A 16,344-nucleotide genomic window follows, 5' to 3' on the forward strand; every position below is an offset into this window, starting at 1 on the left:
GCCTGTACAAAGGATGATCTGACAGCCTGTACAAAGGATGATCTGACAGCCTGTACAAAGGATGATCTGACAGCCTGTACAAAGGATGATCTGACGACAGCCTGTACAAAGGATGAGGAACAAAGAAGTTTCTGTGTGCTTGCCTCACTGGCAAGGCCATCCCTTCACTGGTATTGCAGTGGGGGCCTCACTGGCAAGGCCATTCCTTCACTGGTATTGCAGTGGGACATCCAACCTCCTGAGCTGAACGACTACTGGATTCCTGGACTTTCTGTCAGGAGACTGATATTGTTGGACTAGCCCAATCGTTGCCTATAAATCATTCTAATATATCCCATTTTTAAATATATATCTTTATAAATTCCATACACACACACATACACACACACACACACAATCAGTCGGTTCCTCTAGAGAACTCTAACATACATACAGCATGCATACTGTAAAATGAAGGACGAAGAGTCTCCTGATTACGTAGTAACATTCCTGATAAGTGAAGATAGAGGACAGCTGTAAGAACAAGTGACCCCAAAGTAACCCTACCCTTTGCCACAACCCCTTGTGTTATCTAGTAACACATGATCAGATAGAAAGAGAAAAACATACATCAAGATTGATAAATGGTAGTCTATGAATTATAAAAACCAAAATATTTACTAAGCTGCAGAAAACTGTTATCTATACATTCATGATTTAAATCTTTAAAGAACTCACTGTTCTTCAATACTTACAATTATTTTTACTAATCTTAATTTCCCACATTAAGTAAAGTATAAGCCTAAAGTGGTCTAAACTTCCATACTTTTTTAAATATTGGAACTGTAAGTTTCTATTACAATAATCGGCTAAGAGTCTGGAAATGTTAACATCTAAGGCTATCAGCGCTGTGAGTGGAGATGCTGACTGAGAATCAAGTCTGAGGGCAATACTCTAGATGACTCTTGCACCCTGGGTACCTCACCTGACATGGCGGCCAACAAACAACACTAGAGAATGTAAGAACTTGTCCAATTAAACATCGCAGGCAAAATTCAGAGGCATCCAAAAAAGGAAACATTACCTTTTAACAATGACAGGTGAAGGTGGTATCTCTCGCCACCACTCTTGACTCTCTGACAGAGCTCAGGCAGCAGCTTTTTCCACCACAGAATCTATCTTATGGAAAATAAATCCATTTTAGTTTGATGCACTTTATCCCCAGCTTTCTAATGAGAGTAAGGAGGCTGTGCAGAAGAGAGCACACAGAAAAACTATATCCTTTGCTTAAGGAAGCACCTCTGTTATAACAAGGATTTAACCAGCAGCTAGGCTCCTGATGAAACTTAAAACAAAAGGCAGTCCTGCAACTAGCCGTACACATGTACACATTATTTATTTTCAACACAAAATGTGGATATGCCTTCCTTTTTTCGTGGTTGTCAAGAAGGGGGGGAAAAAGAAAAATGCTAAAGCTGAAATTTGTCTAACTGGTAAATTAAAGACCAAATATAGAGAAGGAATCTTCCCCACCACACACACAGACTCCCACACCTTAAGTTATCAGTGATCTTATCTGAACAAAAGACCTCTTTAGAAATGAGATAAATCATCCTCATGTATTTTAATAGCATCTACAAGTACTCAAAATGTCTACCACTGGGGCTGGAGAGATGGCTCAGTGGGTAAGAGCACTGACTGCTCCTGAGTTCAAATTCCAGCAACCACATGGTGGCTCACAACCATCCCTAACGAGATCTGGCGCCCTCTTCTGGTCTGTCTGAAGACAGTTACAGTGTACTTACATATAATAAATAAATAAATCTTTAAAAAAAAAAAAAAAAAGAAATGTCTACCATTAAACATACATGTTCCTTCGACGCACGGCCCTGTAAAGCTAGACTAACATAAACAGTCCTCCTTCTGCAGATAAGCCAAGCAAAGTATCAAATCTTCTCGCCACTAAGCAAGGCTAGAAGCTCAATCTGAAATACATACCCAGTGATCTTCCTTCAGTTCTTGATTAGCATACGCAATGACGGCCTCTGGGCATCTCTCTAGCAACGTGTCTATGCACTGTTCATACTCTTGTAAGCGTGTATGACAGAGAGCATGAGCACTGAGGCCTGCAACAGTGTCTTCTGAGAGTGGCTCCAAAAATGGAATAATGGAAGCTACGTCCAATGAAGGGCTACAGATGAGGGACTATGAAGAGAAAGATGAAAGGTTATGGAATGAAGCGTCCCAAATGAAAACACAACATAGAGCATATTCTCTTTCAAAATAATAAAATCCCACTTTGCCAAAAAAGGAAAGAGAATGCAATTTTAGAAAACATGAATATAGCCCTGGAATACTTGGACTGAAGTACTAGATAATCTTAAATTCAGTTCTACTCTAAATTCTACTTTATAAATTCTACTTTTTTTTTTTGTTTACTACAAAGCAATCATCATTAATTGGAACTCTAACTTAAGGATATAAACAACATGTCAGAGATTTATGCCCCATAATGTCTGATTTATAACACTGAAAGACCATGGGGGGGGGGTTGCATGGCAAGAGAGAGAGAGAGAAAGAGAGAGAGAGAGAGAGAGAGAGAGAGAGAGAGAGAGAGAGGCTGTCCTCACTAGCATTAACTGTCACTTTAAACACGTAAGCATCTCAGTGGATTGACTGCCCTTATTAGTTTAGTCTGTAGCATGTCTTGATTGCTAATTGATGGAGAACGCAGCAGCAGTTCTCTGAGCAACTGTTCCTTGGCTGGATAAGGAAGCTGGCTGACCAACTCAGCTACTACCCAGTTACTACTGTGAACTGCTAGAGCTGGTGAAGGGACCAGCCCAGCAGATCCAAAGCTGCAAGATTTCCAGGACACAGGGCAACAACAGGACATCTGAGAGGAGTCCCGGTGAGGTTCTAGTATTGATAGTGCAGCAGAAGCCAGAGGCCTCAAACCAGACCAATGACAACGAACATTTGCAAATAAAGATGTGTAGACACAAGGCTATAGTGTGTGACACGCCATACACTACAGCTTCCATGATGAGGTGTCTCCCATGCCCTCGTCCTTTTTCTGTTTGTTTGTTTTTTTTATCTTCTTTTGGGGGAGGCTGCAAGGGCAGAGGATAGATACGAAGGAACAGGGGAGATGAGGAGTATTGGGGTGCGTGAGGTGAAATTCGCAAAGAATCAATAAAAAGTTACAAAAAAAGAAAAAAAGCCAGGTAATCATGAGCGTAGGGTGAACTAGCAAGCAGCATCAGTCACGGTGTGTGCCGTGCTTCCTTGGCTGTGAGTGAGTGAGTTCCCTGATTGGAGGTAATGCTACACAGAAGGCCGTTGTGTCTTCAGGTTCCTGCGTGAGCTCCTCCTCTGAGCTCTCGAAACCATAGACTATGACCAGGAAGTTTAGACCAAATGCATCCTTTCCTCTCCTAAGCTGCTAACTAGAACAAGAACCACAGAGAAAATGTAATGTATTTTTGAGAAGTGATTGTACTATGAGGAAGGCTATGTACTAAGTTCATTCCCTGAGACCAAGGTGACAGAATCGAGAAGTGAGCTTCCCGCGTTTCCCTCTGCGTGACAAGCATCTCAATCTGTGCCACGCGTCTTAATCTCACTGCTCCCTCAATCAATAGAGGCACAATTTCCTTCTAAGGTGATTGGTTAGAACCCAGTCTTTGCAGCAACACCACCTCCCACGGAGTAATGACAGGCATTACTTCAATGTTCACATATTTACTATAGTATTTTCCTTTTAAGCAACTTTACTAATGTTTAACTTTCACATTCTATAGCACTTTTTATTCTACCATCAAAATATTCTCCATTTCCCCTTCTCCTATAAGAGATATATTTATTTCTTAATCCCTGTATCTTCTTTTGCTACAGCATCATCTCAGAGTTACAGGATGACCTGGAACATCCTCTATACACTATTAATCAGCATCATTATTTTATTCCAAATGTCTACCAAGGAGTAGCCAGGAAAATAAGGTTGGTATATTTTCTTATCCCAAACTAAATATTTTATCTGGATAATTTCCTGGTAGTAAAATAGCGAGGATGAAATAAAGTAAGACTCTCCTACTTATATGGAAGGAGGCCCAGACCCCTGATTAAATGTGATAGTAGGAGAGGCAAAAGCCTGGGGACCCAACCACAGCTGAAATGAAACTAGTCCAAACAAGCACAAAGTGGATTGCCTGGAAAGCTTTTTTAAGAATTGTAACCATCAGTATAAGGGACTCTAGCCAGGGGTGGCATCATACCCTACAAGCTCAGCACGAACAGATGATTTGGTGGCAATGCAGGACACACAGTGAATTCCGGGTCACCCTGGCTTCAGAAAAACACACTGTCTAAAATAAATAAGTAAATATTCAACAAAAGTATCACAGAACTAAAAACGGCCCAAATAATGTAAAATATTGCTAAGGTTGGTTTCTTGGACATCTTCATTTTTTTTTTCAGTTCTGAAAATCAATTCTCTTCACTTTTAACATATGTCCTATTTATTCCTTTTTACTACCAAAATCCCTCTGCCTGAGGTCTGATTCAGCAGATTTCTCTGGTTCTCTACTTTTAAAGGCAGGGATATGGGGAGGTGGTGTACAAGGGGTAGGTACCAGGACAATCTGGGAAAAGAGCAAATATTTGCTAGTCATGGTGGTCTCCCTAACTGATCAATATTGCTCTCTAACCTACCAATGACATATAGTAATTACTATACAAATATGCCCCTGTAGTAACTGTAGCCAAACATACCAAACCACAGGGTTGGGAAGGGAGCCACAGTTTGGAAACATCCTTAGGTAATTCTAAATGTCCAATACCTCTAAATAGGAGCTAAACAGACCCTTTGGGAGTGCTGATGGTAATCCTTCTTAATGACTGAGATTAAGTGACCTGTGGGTAATCTTAAAAGAAGTATATCCAGAGGAAATTTAGAAAAGGTTAACCAGAATATTTTCCATCTTCACCAGCAAACATTCCCAGAAAAGGGTGAAAGAAATATGCAGAAGGGCTGGAGAGATGGCTCAGCCATTAAAGGCTAGGCTCACAACCAAAAATATAAGAAATATGCAAAAACTGAGGGCATTATGAGAAGTCTACAAAGCACAGGCACAGATGAGAGGGAAGATCGATGGCATAGAACAGATTTTCAACATAATTATAGAAAACTCCCAGAATAAGGAAAACCACAACCATATAGACACACAGAACACCAACTAGAACAAGAAAAGAAGTTCCCTATGGAACATAAGTTAAAACACTAAATATACACAACACGGAGGATACTGAAAGCAGCAAGAGAAAGGGCACAAGTCCCATGCAAAGGCAAACACACCAGAAAACTGCTGATGGAGGCTGAACACCAGCAGAGTCTGGTGCAATGCACCCCAAAGGACCACAGACGCCAAACCAGACTTCCTTACCCAGCAAAGCTCTCTGCCATAGTTGAAGAAAGAAAAGTTTTCATGATATAAACAGGTTAAAGGAATGTATCCACCAAGCCAGCCCCGCTGAGAATACTAGAACCTGAAGATACTTAGAGGATAAGCAAACCCAACAGGCCACATAAAGAAAACAAGTGAAGCCATCTAACAAGAACACGAAATAAGACAAAGAACACAGCAGAATCCCCCCAGAAACACACACAACAAAATTACAGCAATCAACAAACCCTTTCCAATACTAACTTTAAGTATTGGCTTCAACTTCCCAATCAAAAGAAAACGTTGATTGGAAAGATTAAGTAACAAAAATCCATCTTTTGTTACATACAGAGATTTTAAATAATCACTGAATTATACCATTTGATTGTGATTATAAATGTGCTTAGAAGTTATATCAGTAAAATTTTCATAGCCTATTACACGTACAACTTTATTTGCTTCACTGTTCTGTGTGTTGGGAGGACAAGGTCCGATTCTGTCTCCCACATTAACTGTACTTCTCAGACTGAGCTATCAAATGAACAAGCAAGCCGCTAACACCTCAGGACTTGCAGTGTCTATATGTACTGGAGATAAGAGACAATGAAAGAATCTCCTTTAGTGATATATTGTTGTAGTCAACTAATAAATTACTGAGGCTGGACTTGAACTCATGATTCTTCTGTCTCAGCCTTCCAAGCACTAGAATTATAAGCATGTACAACCATACCCAATTCTGGTGATTTTAATAGAAGAATATAGGCCACAGTCTGAAAACTGAGTCTAAACACTCTAGCTTCCTGATTTTCCTTCCCCAGCCCATCCCCAACTCAACAGCTGTCTCTATGTTCTATAAAGTCCACATTGTGACCAATTTCTAAAGTTTAAACCAGGAATTATACACCCCAAACGTAAAAAGCTCATGGAGAAGAAAATGCCTAAGGGCCTCTGGGTATGGTATGGTATAAGACTCGAGAACCTCAGCGTCTGGATGAGAAGCTGTGGAGATAAGAGTGGTGCAGACTGAACACGCTGTGCACTGCTCAGACAGAGCCATCAGCATCTGGCAGACCAGGCCTCAGGAACAGTACAGGGCACAGGTGGCCAGTACTCCTGAATTTTTCAAGAGTAACGTTTAACTCAGAATTCCTAATATGAAATATTGATTTCTATATGTGGCTTGCTACAGTGAGTAAACAGAAGAAAAGAAAAGAAAAGAAAAGAAAAGAAAAGAAAAGAAAAGAAAAGAAAAGAAAAAGAAAGGTGAAAATTATATTCAGCCCTTGGGCCAACAAATGGTATTAAAAGATACATTTAGCCCAGCCTGGCCTACCGTGTCCCATGCAGAAACAGTTAGTCAGAATTCCTATACCATAATTGTGTCCCTCGATTCTTTTGAAACCTTCTCTTCTGGGGCCAGATACTGGCTACTTTGACATATTATTCATAAGGCAGATGGTATTGGTTCAGTGGGTATGAAGTCTACATTGTGCTAAGCCACATTAAACAAAGCTCATACTTACAAAAGATCCCTATACATTTGGACACTTTTTCCCCACAGGTGTTTTCACGTATATTCTAAACAGGAAGGCAATTGTACAGCTCATTCGCCTGCAGCAAGACCAGTCCCTCCGCTCAGAGGCTTCGTCTCAGCAGTTCCATCCAGAAGCCAGCATTCCAAAGCTCCTAACTGTGATCAATTATAGATTTTTGCCCCTCAAAAAGCTATACTCTAAATTAACAAGACATGTGCTATCACAACACATTGAAATTGTTTACTATACTGCAATATAGTGCATATTTTAAAAGTAAGAGAGGCGTTTTTATTTACCTGTAGTTTCAGAAGGTCGTCTGTGTAATTTTTAGCAGCTAAGGAATCAGAGGTCGTTAACACATGAACCCATGGATTTACTAAGCCATAATGACTGCAGGCATTTATCTGAAACATTACAGAAATGCATCACAGGCCAAATACAGCAACAGCAAAACAAATAATCTCTTCATCCATTCATTAATTCTCTGTCACATCGTAGATTCAGTTGCATACTCTCCTAGGAGAAGGAAGCTTTGCAGATGTATTTCCCTGGAAAAGTGTGTAGTCTTGTTGCTTTTGTATCAAATAATCTGCAATAAATATTTCCTAATATTTTGAATTTTAAAAATATTCTACAGAAGTGCTTTCAAGCAAAATAAATAAATAAATAGAATAGAATAGAATAGAATAGAATAGAATAGAATAGAATAGCATTACTCCTAAGATAAGAGTGGAAATGATTTTGGGGGATGAGAAAATATCCTTTTAAGTTCTCATGATGACTGTCATGGAGTATCCTTAATCCAAGAAATTACACTGGTGACCTTTGCACTCACGGCGCAGTGCCCACAGCAGCCATAGCAACAGGATTCTATGAAAAGCAGAGCAGTATGGGAGGGTGACCAAGGCTGTCACAGTTGCCTACAGCACACCTGAAGCCTAAGCGAGGCCCTGACAGGAAAGAGAATAGTGCAGTAGGCCCTTACCTCAGCCATTTCAAAACTGCTCGAGGCGACCCTTCTGAAGAGAGCCTCTCATATGCTGGGACACTGCGGGGTGGTAATAAAGGAGTATGGTCGTATTCTTTATGTTGAGGGTGTGAAATTTGAGTTGGTCAGGTCTCATCTGTAGCCCTGGCTGGCCTGGAACTCACAGAGATCCCCCTGCCCCTGCCTTCTGAGTGGTAAGATTAAAGGCGTGTGCCATGACACCTGGCTTTCATTTATTTACTTGTGTATGTTTGTGTGTGCACGTGCAGAGGTTGGAGAACAATTTTCAGGTCAGTTCTCTCCTTCTACTGTGGGTTCCAGGGATGAAAGGTAGATCACCAGACTCGGCAGCAAGGTCCTTTACAGGATAAGCAATCTTGGAAGCCCGAGTTGGTGCTCTTTAGAATGGGAAAGTATATAAGTCGCAGGTAACTCCAGTCATAGGTACATTCTAAGCATTAAAAATAAGGTAGGGACTAGGAAGATAGCCGTAGTAGATAATGTGTTTACCTCATAGGAATAAAAATCTGAGTGTGAGTCCTACAACCTGGAAAATGTCAGATGTGGTGGTACAAGTTTGTAATCTCAATGTTGAGGAGGCAAAACAGAGGATACCTAGGCCTCTCTGGCCAGCTCTTATCCTGCATGCCAATGACAGACCCTGTTTCAGAGTAAATGGACAGAGTCCCTAAGAATGACCCCTGAGCGTGACCTTTAGACTCTGCATAGGACATCGGGATCTGCGTGTGCACTGCACTAGCTCCCTCTCTCCGAAAAACAAAATACAGATTACTGCAGCACAAAATGCATGCATTGAAGGTATTTCACTGTCTTACCAAATCCTCTGCTGTTCTCAATGGTACGGTATCAGGGCACTGCCTCTCGGATAATCTCCAAACATACTGAGAGATGAGCTTGAAAAAGAGTTCCTCAAGTACCACATTTGGGAGACAAGCTACCAGCTGAGCTTCCCAGAAGTCTATCAAAAGCTGCGGAACTGTGTTTTCATCCTTTCCACACAGCACCTAGAAAGAAAAGCATCCCGCATGAATGCAGAGCCAGTGACTGGTCAGACAGTAGAGCTATCAGTCCGCCATGCGATCATGCAGTTCATAATTTTGGCTTGACTGCCACAGCAAGAACTAAGTTACACACTTTCTGTTAATAAGAAATAGACTCTAGGTGGCATGTATGGAATTTCTGCAAAGTCTTTTATTTTGTATGTTTACATTATAAACTCATTATACAGAAGTCTGTCTTTTCAGTAATGAGTGACACTTCAGTTCAATTCCTTAATCTCCTTTGCTTTCTATCAGATCACTCAGAAAAATTACATTTCCAACTGGACAAACCTTAAAGAAAGAATCTGTTTCTACAATTCCAATTTTATCATTCTTCTGTAAGCCCAGGACTGAAGCCACAAGCAATCCAGGCTGAGTTTCCTTCAAGTCAATCGCAAGTTCAGTAGGAACAATCTGTCCTTTCCACTGTTGAATTAACAGCCGGGGTTCCAGAATGAAGCCATACACCAGCTTCATCTTCAGATGAAAAAAAAAAAATGTTGGAATGAAATGTACATTGCATCTACATTATTCATCTCTTTCTAGTGTCTTCATGACTTAGGGGTCAGTTAATAACACTGTATTTCTGAGTTTTAGCCACAAAACCAACTCTTTTTTAAAATTTATTTATCATTATACATAAGTACACTGTAGCTGACTCTGAAGAGTACGGGTCAGATCTCATTACGGATGGTTGTGAGCCACCATGTGGTTGCTAGGATTTGAACTCAGGACCTTTGGAAGAGCAGTCAGTGCTCTTACTGGCTGAGCCATCTCGCCAGCCCCCCAACTCTTATTCCCAAGAAGAATATTATCTTTCTCGTATAAATTATTAATAGAGAACTAAGCTTTGAGATGTTCCATTTTTGTAAAGAGTTTTAGATTAATTATACATACATATGTATAAACACACATACACATATCCTAAGTTCTTTCCAAAGTTGTAAAAAGATAGATAACTCAGATTTTCAGAATTCTACTCTTCAAAGCAGATTCCCTGATGCTGACTTGCTCTCACGGCAAACCATCTCCTAGTATAATGATGTGTTCCCTGTTTTAGGAAGCACAGTTATACCAGGAGCATTTGGCCAAGCAGGCAACAATAGAACAAGGCCTAGGCTCTAAAGTTACCCTGCCTGCTCAATGCTGACTGACTGTGCAATCGCAAACACGTTATTTTAGCTATCTCATGTATACGACATTAATAGTAACACTGATCTCAGCACCCAACAAGAATTAAGTGATATAATACATGCGAGCAACTTAGAAAAGGCCTGGGACATAGAAACACAAATGATCCCCTTGCCTCGAGCCCTAAGAGATTAACATCTTTTGCCTCTATTCCTAAATGATCCCTTTTGTAAAAGCAATGGCCTTTCCTCCTTCGGTGCCAGTGTGATTTTCCTATTAACGTCCTGTGGCTGACAGTTAACATCCTCCTTCCTATTCTTAAGAAACTCACCCCTCTGTTGTGCTTTAGTGAACACCTACTCTAATTGTTGGCTCTGGGCATAGCTTTATACTCTTCTGTGCAAACAAACATAATATTCTGAATATATGTGGTACATCGATGATGAAAGATCTTTCAGTAGCCACTGCTGATATTTATCAATCTTTTTTTTCCATTTGACAGATCTAAAGTTCCATCTAACACTGTCTGTTTTCTGTTACTAAGAAACCATGAGGTACAAAGAAGCCAGAAAAAAGCCCATGGCTCAGGAACTACTCCAATTCTCTTTGCAGACTTGTTAACACCAGGCATTGTACTATACCTCCGAATGGCTTTTCATCTCTTTTCTGTACATGTCAAGATGTCCCATTTTCAAGGCCACTGCAGCCTTGGTCAAGGTCACTAAGATGGGTGAAACTCCACAACTATCCAGCTTCCTTAAATAATGCAAGGCAGTTAAGGGATCAATATTCTTCATAGCAGGGCTAGAGAGAACATGAGGCAGTTGCTTCGGCTCAGCCACATGGAATATCTGAGCCACTTTTGCTGCTAACTCCTTTGATGAGTATGAACAAAAAATAAACAGTTAGCCAATAGGAAACAGGGGACAAAAAGGAATGAAGATATAAAAATGCACTAGATAAATAATATAATGCTATTGAGAAAGACAGAGATTACTAAAATATTTGAAAGGCCAAAACTGAGCTGACATGATCTGTCTGCAGAGAGACAATAAGAAAATAAAAGCAGTGAAAAAGATATACCCATTTGTGACCAACATTTTTAATTTTAATCACATAGGAGAAAATATTATTATACTTAAAAACCTATGGTTTAAAAACTACAACTTAATTCAAAATATACTCAATAATATAATCCAGGTGAAAATTTACTTCTCTTGAAATCTCCAAGTATATGGTATTTCAATTTTCAACTGTGCTTAAAATACAAAAGGGACTAAAAATAATCTTCAACCAACCAGACCTCCCAGAGCTCCCAGGGACTAAACCACCAACCAAAGAGTAGTCAAGAGGGATCCATGGCTCCAGTCGTATATGTAGCAGAGGACGGCCTTGTCAGGCATCATTGGGAGGAGAGGCCCTTGATCCTGTGACTGCTCGATGCCCCAGTGTAGGGGAATGTCAGGGCAGGGAGGGGAAATTGGTGGGTGGGTGAGGGAGCACCCTCAGAAGCAGGGGGAGGGAGGATGGGACAGGGGGTTTCCGGGTAGGAAGCCAGGAAAGGGGAAACATTTGAAATGTAAATACAGAAAATATCCAATAAAAATAATAATAATATTTTAAGAGGTCATTGGCCCTTAAATAAAGTTTGGACGTTGAAAATAGGGCACATGGAGTTGTGGGGAAAAAACATAGTGCAGAGGAAGGCAGGGGCCAGCATTCTGTCTTCACTTGAGAATAGATCTCACTGTGCCTGGGCAGGCCCCTCAGCCACAACAGCCTCCATGCTGAATACTAAGGACACATGGGAAAGTCACACCTAAATTCTTTTCCAAGCTATAATTCTAAGACCATTAAAGAAGTAAAGGGCATGCTAATTTTTTCAGGAAAAAAAAAAGAAAATTTTGGAACTTAAATTCTAAATACTACTAAAAGTTAAAAAGAGAAGCTATAACTATAGAAAATTATATTTACTTCACTTAATTCTTCATCCAGGTTTTCATAAAGAGAATGATTAATATAAAATACTAGTCCTCTCTCATATTTCTGTGATTCACTCTCTTCTGTCCAGTCCACACGGGCCAAGACTTCAGCCAGAGACAAACCAGACATCTTATAGTATGGTAAGGTGAGATGGGATTGCTCAGTGGTAAGCCTAGAGAGAGAGAAATGTTAAAGGGCTTCAAATGAGCATTTGTGTGGCAGCTACTTAACACAGTAAGTAATAAAACAGATCACACTTTTCAAAGGCATAAGCCTCACAGCTTGACTTTTATAAAGCCACTCTCAGTAACATTTTTCCTGAGCATATCAAAGGTAGAAAAGCAATCATTCATTAATATTTAATATGGCTCTAAAAATGGCATTTATAGTCTATCTCACTCATCTCAGTCATTGACAATCTCTTACACAGGTTAAGTAAGCCTATGAAACACTGTCTAGAAAAATTTCTATAAGCATGATTCTCAGAACTGGAGAGCTGTCCCTGGCCCTCAGCACCTATAGCACTGAGGAGAAGCCAGCCCCGCTCTTCACCTGGGCAGCATAGTGTGGCTGGCCCTGAGGGCAGGAGAGCTGGCCTGGGTCCTTACCTGCTGCAGCACTGGGTGAGCTAGCCAGGACAGTGCTGGCTCTGGTTGTGAGGGTGTGGGAGAGCTTTGGCAGGCTGACCAACCCAGCTACCAACTAGACCCAGATACAGGGCAGATACAGATGTTGGGCCGCTCCAACATCTACCTCATCTATGAACTAATGGACCTTGTGAAGGGGCTGGATCAGCAGATCCAAAGCTTCAGGATCTCCTGACACAGGGCCACAACAGGAGATCAGTGAGCATGCAGTGTTCATACTGTAGCACATGCCAATTACTCACTGTAATAAACATTTTTTTTGTTTTTGTTTTTGTTTTTGTTTTTGTTTTTTGAGACAGGGTTTCTCTGTGTAGCCCTCGGCTGTCCTGAAACTCACTCTGTAGACCAGGCTGGCCTCAAACTCAGAAATCCACCTGCCTCTGCCTCCCGAGTGCTGGGATTAAAGGCATGCATCACCACACTAATAAACATTTACAAGTAAAGATGTGTAGACAAAAGTGTACACTGTGTGACACACTGGGATACACTAGAGCTTCCATGAAGAGATGTTGTGTGTTATTTTTGTGGATTTTTTTTGTTTTATTTTGTTTTGTTTCTTTTTGGGGGGGTTGTGAAGGGACAGGGCGATGAGTGGGATTAGAGTGTGTGACGTGAAATGCACAAAGAATCAATACAAAATTTTAAAAAATGGTTCTCAGAAATACAAAACTCTATTGACCTTAATATGCCTTTCTGATATCATGAAAGCACTGACTACTAATATTAATATCTCAGCTGTTCCAGCTACACCCCTCCCTGAAGCTAACAAACAACAAGTACCCAAACCATCACAGTTCTTTTTCTCTGAGCATGTGCCGCTAACATTCTGAAAACAAAATAAAATAATCCTGAAAAGTAAGTAGATAAATAATACATAAATCAAGATCACCCTCTAAATCCAAAAGTTAGGTCGTGGGTTTATTACGCCTTTAACAAAGTGTGACATTTTCAAGACACTGAGTAAGTCATATCCATTCTGTATCTCTAAGCCTGCCACACACCTACATATGTACCGGGCACATAGCATGCTTATGAAACAAATGAGAAAATGAACCAACTCCCAGAGATAAAAAAAAAGCCTGCTATATGCATGCAAAACTCTGTAACAACGCTTACGAGGCCTCACCAACCTGCTGTAACAGTCTCCAAGGTGTCCACAGCTTTCTTTAAAAGCTTCCAGGAGCTCTGATTTCTCTGCAGGCTCCAGCTGACTGCCATCCATCAGGGCAGCTCTCACTAGCAGATGAGCCTCACTGAGCAAGTGGAGACAGCTCTCGGTTTTCACGGTCTTGTAGCTGTTACTATAGTCTACCTGAAACAAGAAGACAAACGGCTAGTGTCTCTGAAGACCGCCCATTCCCCACCCCACCCCCACTCTTAAGAACTGTTACACCTTGTTATTAAAATTAATATGTAGGTATATTAAACACTAAAATTAAAAAAGTAGCTGCATATCACTTTAGTTTGCTTTTTACTGCTGTGATAAAATACCACCATCAAAGGCAACTTGGAGACTAAAGGTTTACTGGGCTTTAGGTCCCAGTCCATCACTAATGGAAGCCAAGGAAGAAACCTGCAGGCAAACACTGGAACAGAAACCAGAAGGGACCGCTGCTTCGACTTGCTCAGCCTCCTTTCTTTTCCTTCTCATCCTCCTCTTTTTTTTCCCTTAGACTATATAAGTCTATGAATTTTATGTCTGAATTTCTTTAATGTTTTGCATTCATATAGTATGTCTGTGTACCTCATGAATGCCTGAAGGTCAGAAGAGGGCATCAGACCCACGAGAACTGTAGCTATGGATAGTCAGGAGGTACAGTGTGGGTGCTGAGAATTAAACCTGGGTTCCCTCCGTCGGCTCTTTTATATCATCCTGATCCTCCTGACAGGGCTGGTACTGTCCCAGAGAGCTGGGACCTCCCACATCAATCATTAATCAAGAAAATATCCTACAGACTTGCCTACAGGCCAATCTGATACAGGTATTTTCTCGAACAAGGTTTCTCTTTCCAAATAACTCTAGTTTTTTCAAGTTGGCAAAAAAAAAAAAAAAAAAACCCAAAAACCAACAACAACAACAAAACCCCTAACCTGGTTATTAATGGAGCCTTAGCAGAGTTTTCATTCTCCACAATCTATAGATCAATTTGATACACATATGATTACAAACATTACTGTGTTAGGAGCTTAAAGCATTAAGAAATTCCAAATGATATTATAATACTAATAATGTAATTTCAATAATTTGTTCCCAATTTGATAAGGCTTTTGAACACACTTGAAATAATCAGTTTTTTTTTCTTTAAAGGTCTGTGACTTAGCTTTTTCAAACTAAGAACACGTCTCCCCTGTTGAGTTTCACCGGGTGACTTAATTATGACATCTAATTCCATCCTCACAGTGGGATGCGGGCCATCATCTGATAACTAAATAGCCAGAGTCATCAGACTTCCGCACTCACATTTAGATGAGATCTAAGACTTTCCAAGACAAAGCTGATATAATTACTAGAGTACAAATATCAGAGATCAGTCAATCAACATTTAACCATACTACCAAAATCGGTACCACCAGGGAGGTATCAATGTTATTACCTGCTTCCACAGTGTAGAAAAATACAACTTGATCTATTCAGTTTTCTGCCTGAGAATGTATAACCATAACCTAATTATTTAAAAAAGTAACAAAATTAAGAACATTCTCAAAACAAAGAAAAGAAAAAGTAGAGAGGAACTCTGTCCCCAAAATGTTAATGTTATAAAAGGAAAGACTCTAGGAATGTTCTAGATTAAAGGGAGCTAAGGCAACACAATTAAGCATGTTACCTGATGCTAGACTGGACTGGTAGGAAAGCTATGAAGTCATGGCTGACTAAACTGCGTGGGATATAAATTGTGGACTAGATACTGTGTCAAGACTAAGCTTACTGCAGCATATAGCTTACTGTGGTTAGACAGGACAGTATCTGATTATTTAGAGTAAAAAATCTGTGAGCTATGCAGTTACTTGTCAATGGACCCAGGGGAATAACTGTGTTGAGAAAGGACAAGGTACACCATGAGGACAAATAGGGAGGACTGCAGACAATGGTCAATCTGTGTGTCAGCTATATTTTGTATTTTTCTCATTCTTACTACTTCTCTAAACCTGGAGTTATGTAAAAGGAAAGTATTTTAATTGCCACAGAGGAGTAAGGCACAGTGACTCCTAAGACAGGACAGGAATGCCCACTCTAGACCCTTCACAGGCTGCAGCTGCTGTAGCTACTACACCTGGGACAACCTGTTATGCTCCAAAGAAAGAATGAGTTATTAATAAATGATCTGCAGTTTTCCACTCCATTTTCTCATTCTCTTTGCCGGGTGCTTTAGTTTAGCTTCTGTTTCTATGATAAAACACTAATCAAAATCAACTTAGAGGAGGAAAGGGTTTATTTGGCATACAGTTTACATTAGGGGAAGCCAAGAGGCAGAAACGGGAACTGGGGCAGATGTACAACCGTTTCTGAACTTGATCTCATGGCTTGCTCAACTTATATCACTTAGCGACACCTGATAAGGAGGTGGCATTAACAGT

The 16,344-nt window shown here is 40.4% G+C and overlaps 2 protein-coding genes across 8 annotated transcripts in view; one reads left to right on the forward strand and one right to left on the reverse strand.

Annotated features, from left to right (window-relative positions):
* The window catches only part of Cp (ceruloplasmin), a 52,375-nt gene extending 44,210 nt beyond the window's left edge, over window positions 1–8,165 (forward strand). The window contains exons 19-20 of one of the 2 annotated variants that reach the window (XM_029475374.1): window positions 3,877–3,981; window positions 6,985–8,165. In XM_029475374.1, the coding sequence (XP_029331234.1) occupies window positions 3,877–3,968 (92 nt within the window). In that variant the 3' untranslated portion in view covers window positions 3,969–3,981; window positions 6,985–8,165. The remainder of the gene's footprint in view (window positions 1–3,876; window positions 3,982–6,984) is intronic. The other variant, XM_029475373.1, reaches the window with a different exon arrangement.
* Hps3 (HPS3 biogenesis of lysosomal organelles complex 2 subunit 1) overlaps window positions 1–16,344 on the reverse strand; it is a 36,627-nt gene that overhangs the window by 4,781 nt on the left and 15,502 nt on the right. For 4 of the 6 annotated variants that reach the window (XR_003836217.1, XR_003836218.1, XM_021158088.2 and 1 more), the window contains exons 9-16: window positions 13,899–14,080; window positions 12,113–12,293; window positions 10,780–11,013; window positions 9,299–9,484; window positions 8,783–8,971; window positions 7,255–7,362; window positions 1,978–2,184; window positions 1,064–1,154 (exon numbers count right to left, since the gene is read on the reverse strand). Coding sequence is in view for 2 of the 6 variants with exons in the window: in XM_021158088.2 (XP_021013747.1) it covers window positions 1,064–1,154; window positions 1,978–2,184; window positions 7,255–7,362; window positions 8,783–8,971; window positions 9,299–9,484; window positions 10,780–11,013; window positions 12,113–12,293; window positions 13,899–14,080 (1,378 nt within the window). In the remaining 4 variants the exon portion in view is untranslated. Of the gene's footprint in view, window positions 1–1,063; window positions 1,159–1,977; window positions 2,185–7,254; window positions 7,363–8,782; window positions 8,972–9,298; window positions 9,485–10,779; window positions 11,014–12,112; window positions 12,294–13,898; window positions 14,081–16,344 lie in introns of all 6 variants that reach the window. The other 2 variants (XR_003836219.1, XR_003836220.1) reach the window with 1 other exon arrangement.

The sequence above is a fragment of the Mus caroli genome, chromosome 3 (genome assembly GCF_900094665.2).
Source record: "Mus caroli chromosome 3, CAROLI_EIJ_v1.1, whole genome shotgun sequence".
Lineage (NCBI taxonomy): Eukaryota > Metazoa > Chordata > Mammalia > Rodentia > Muridae > Mus > Mus caroli.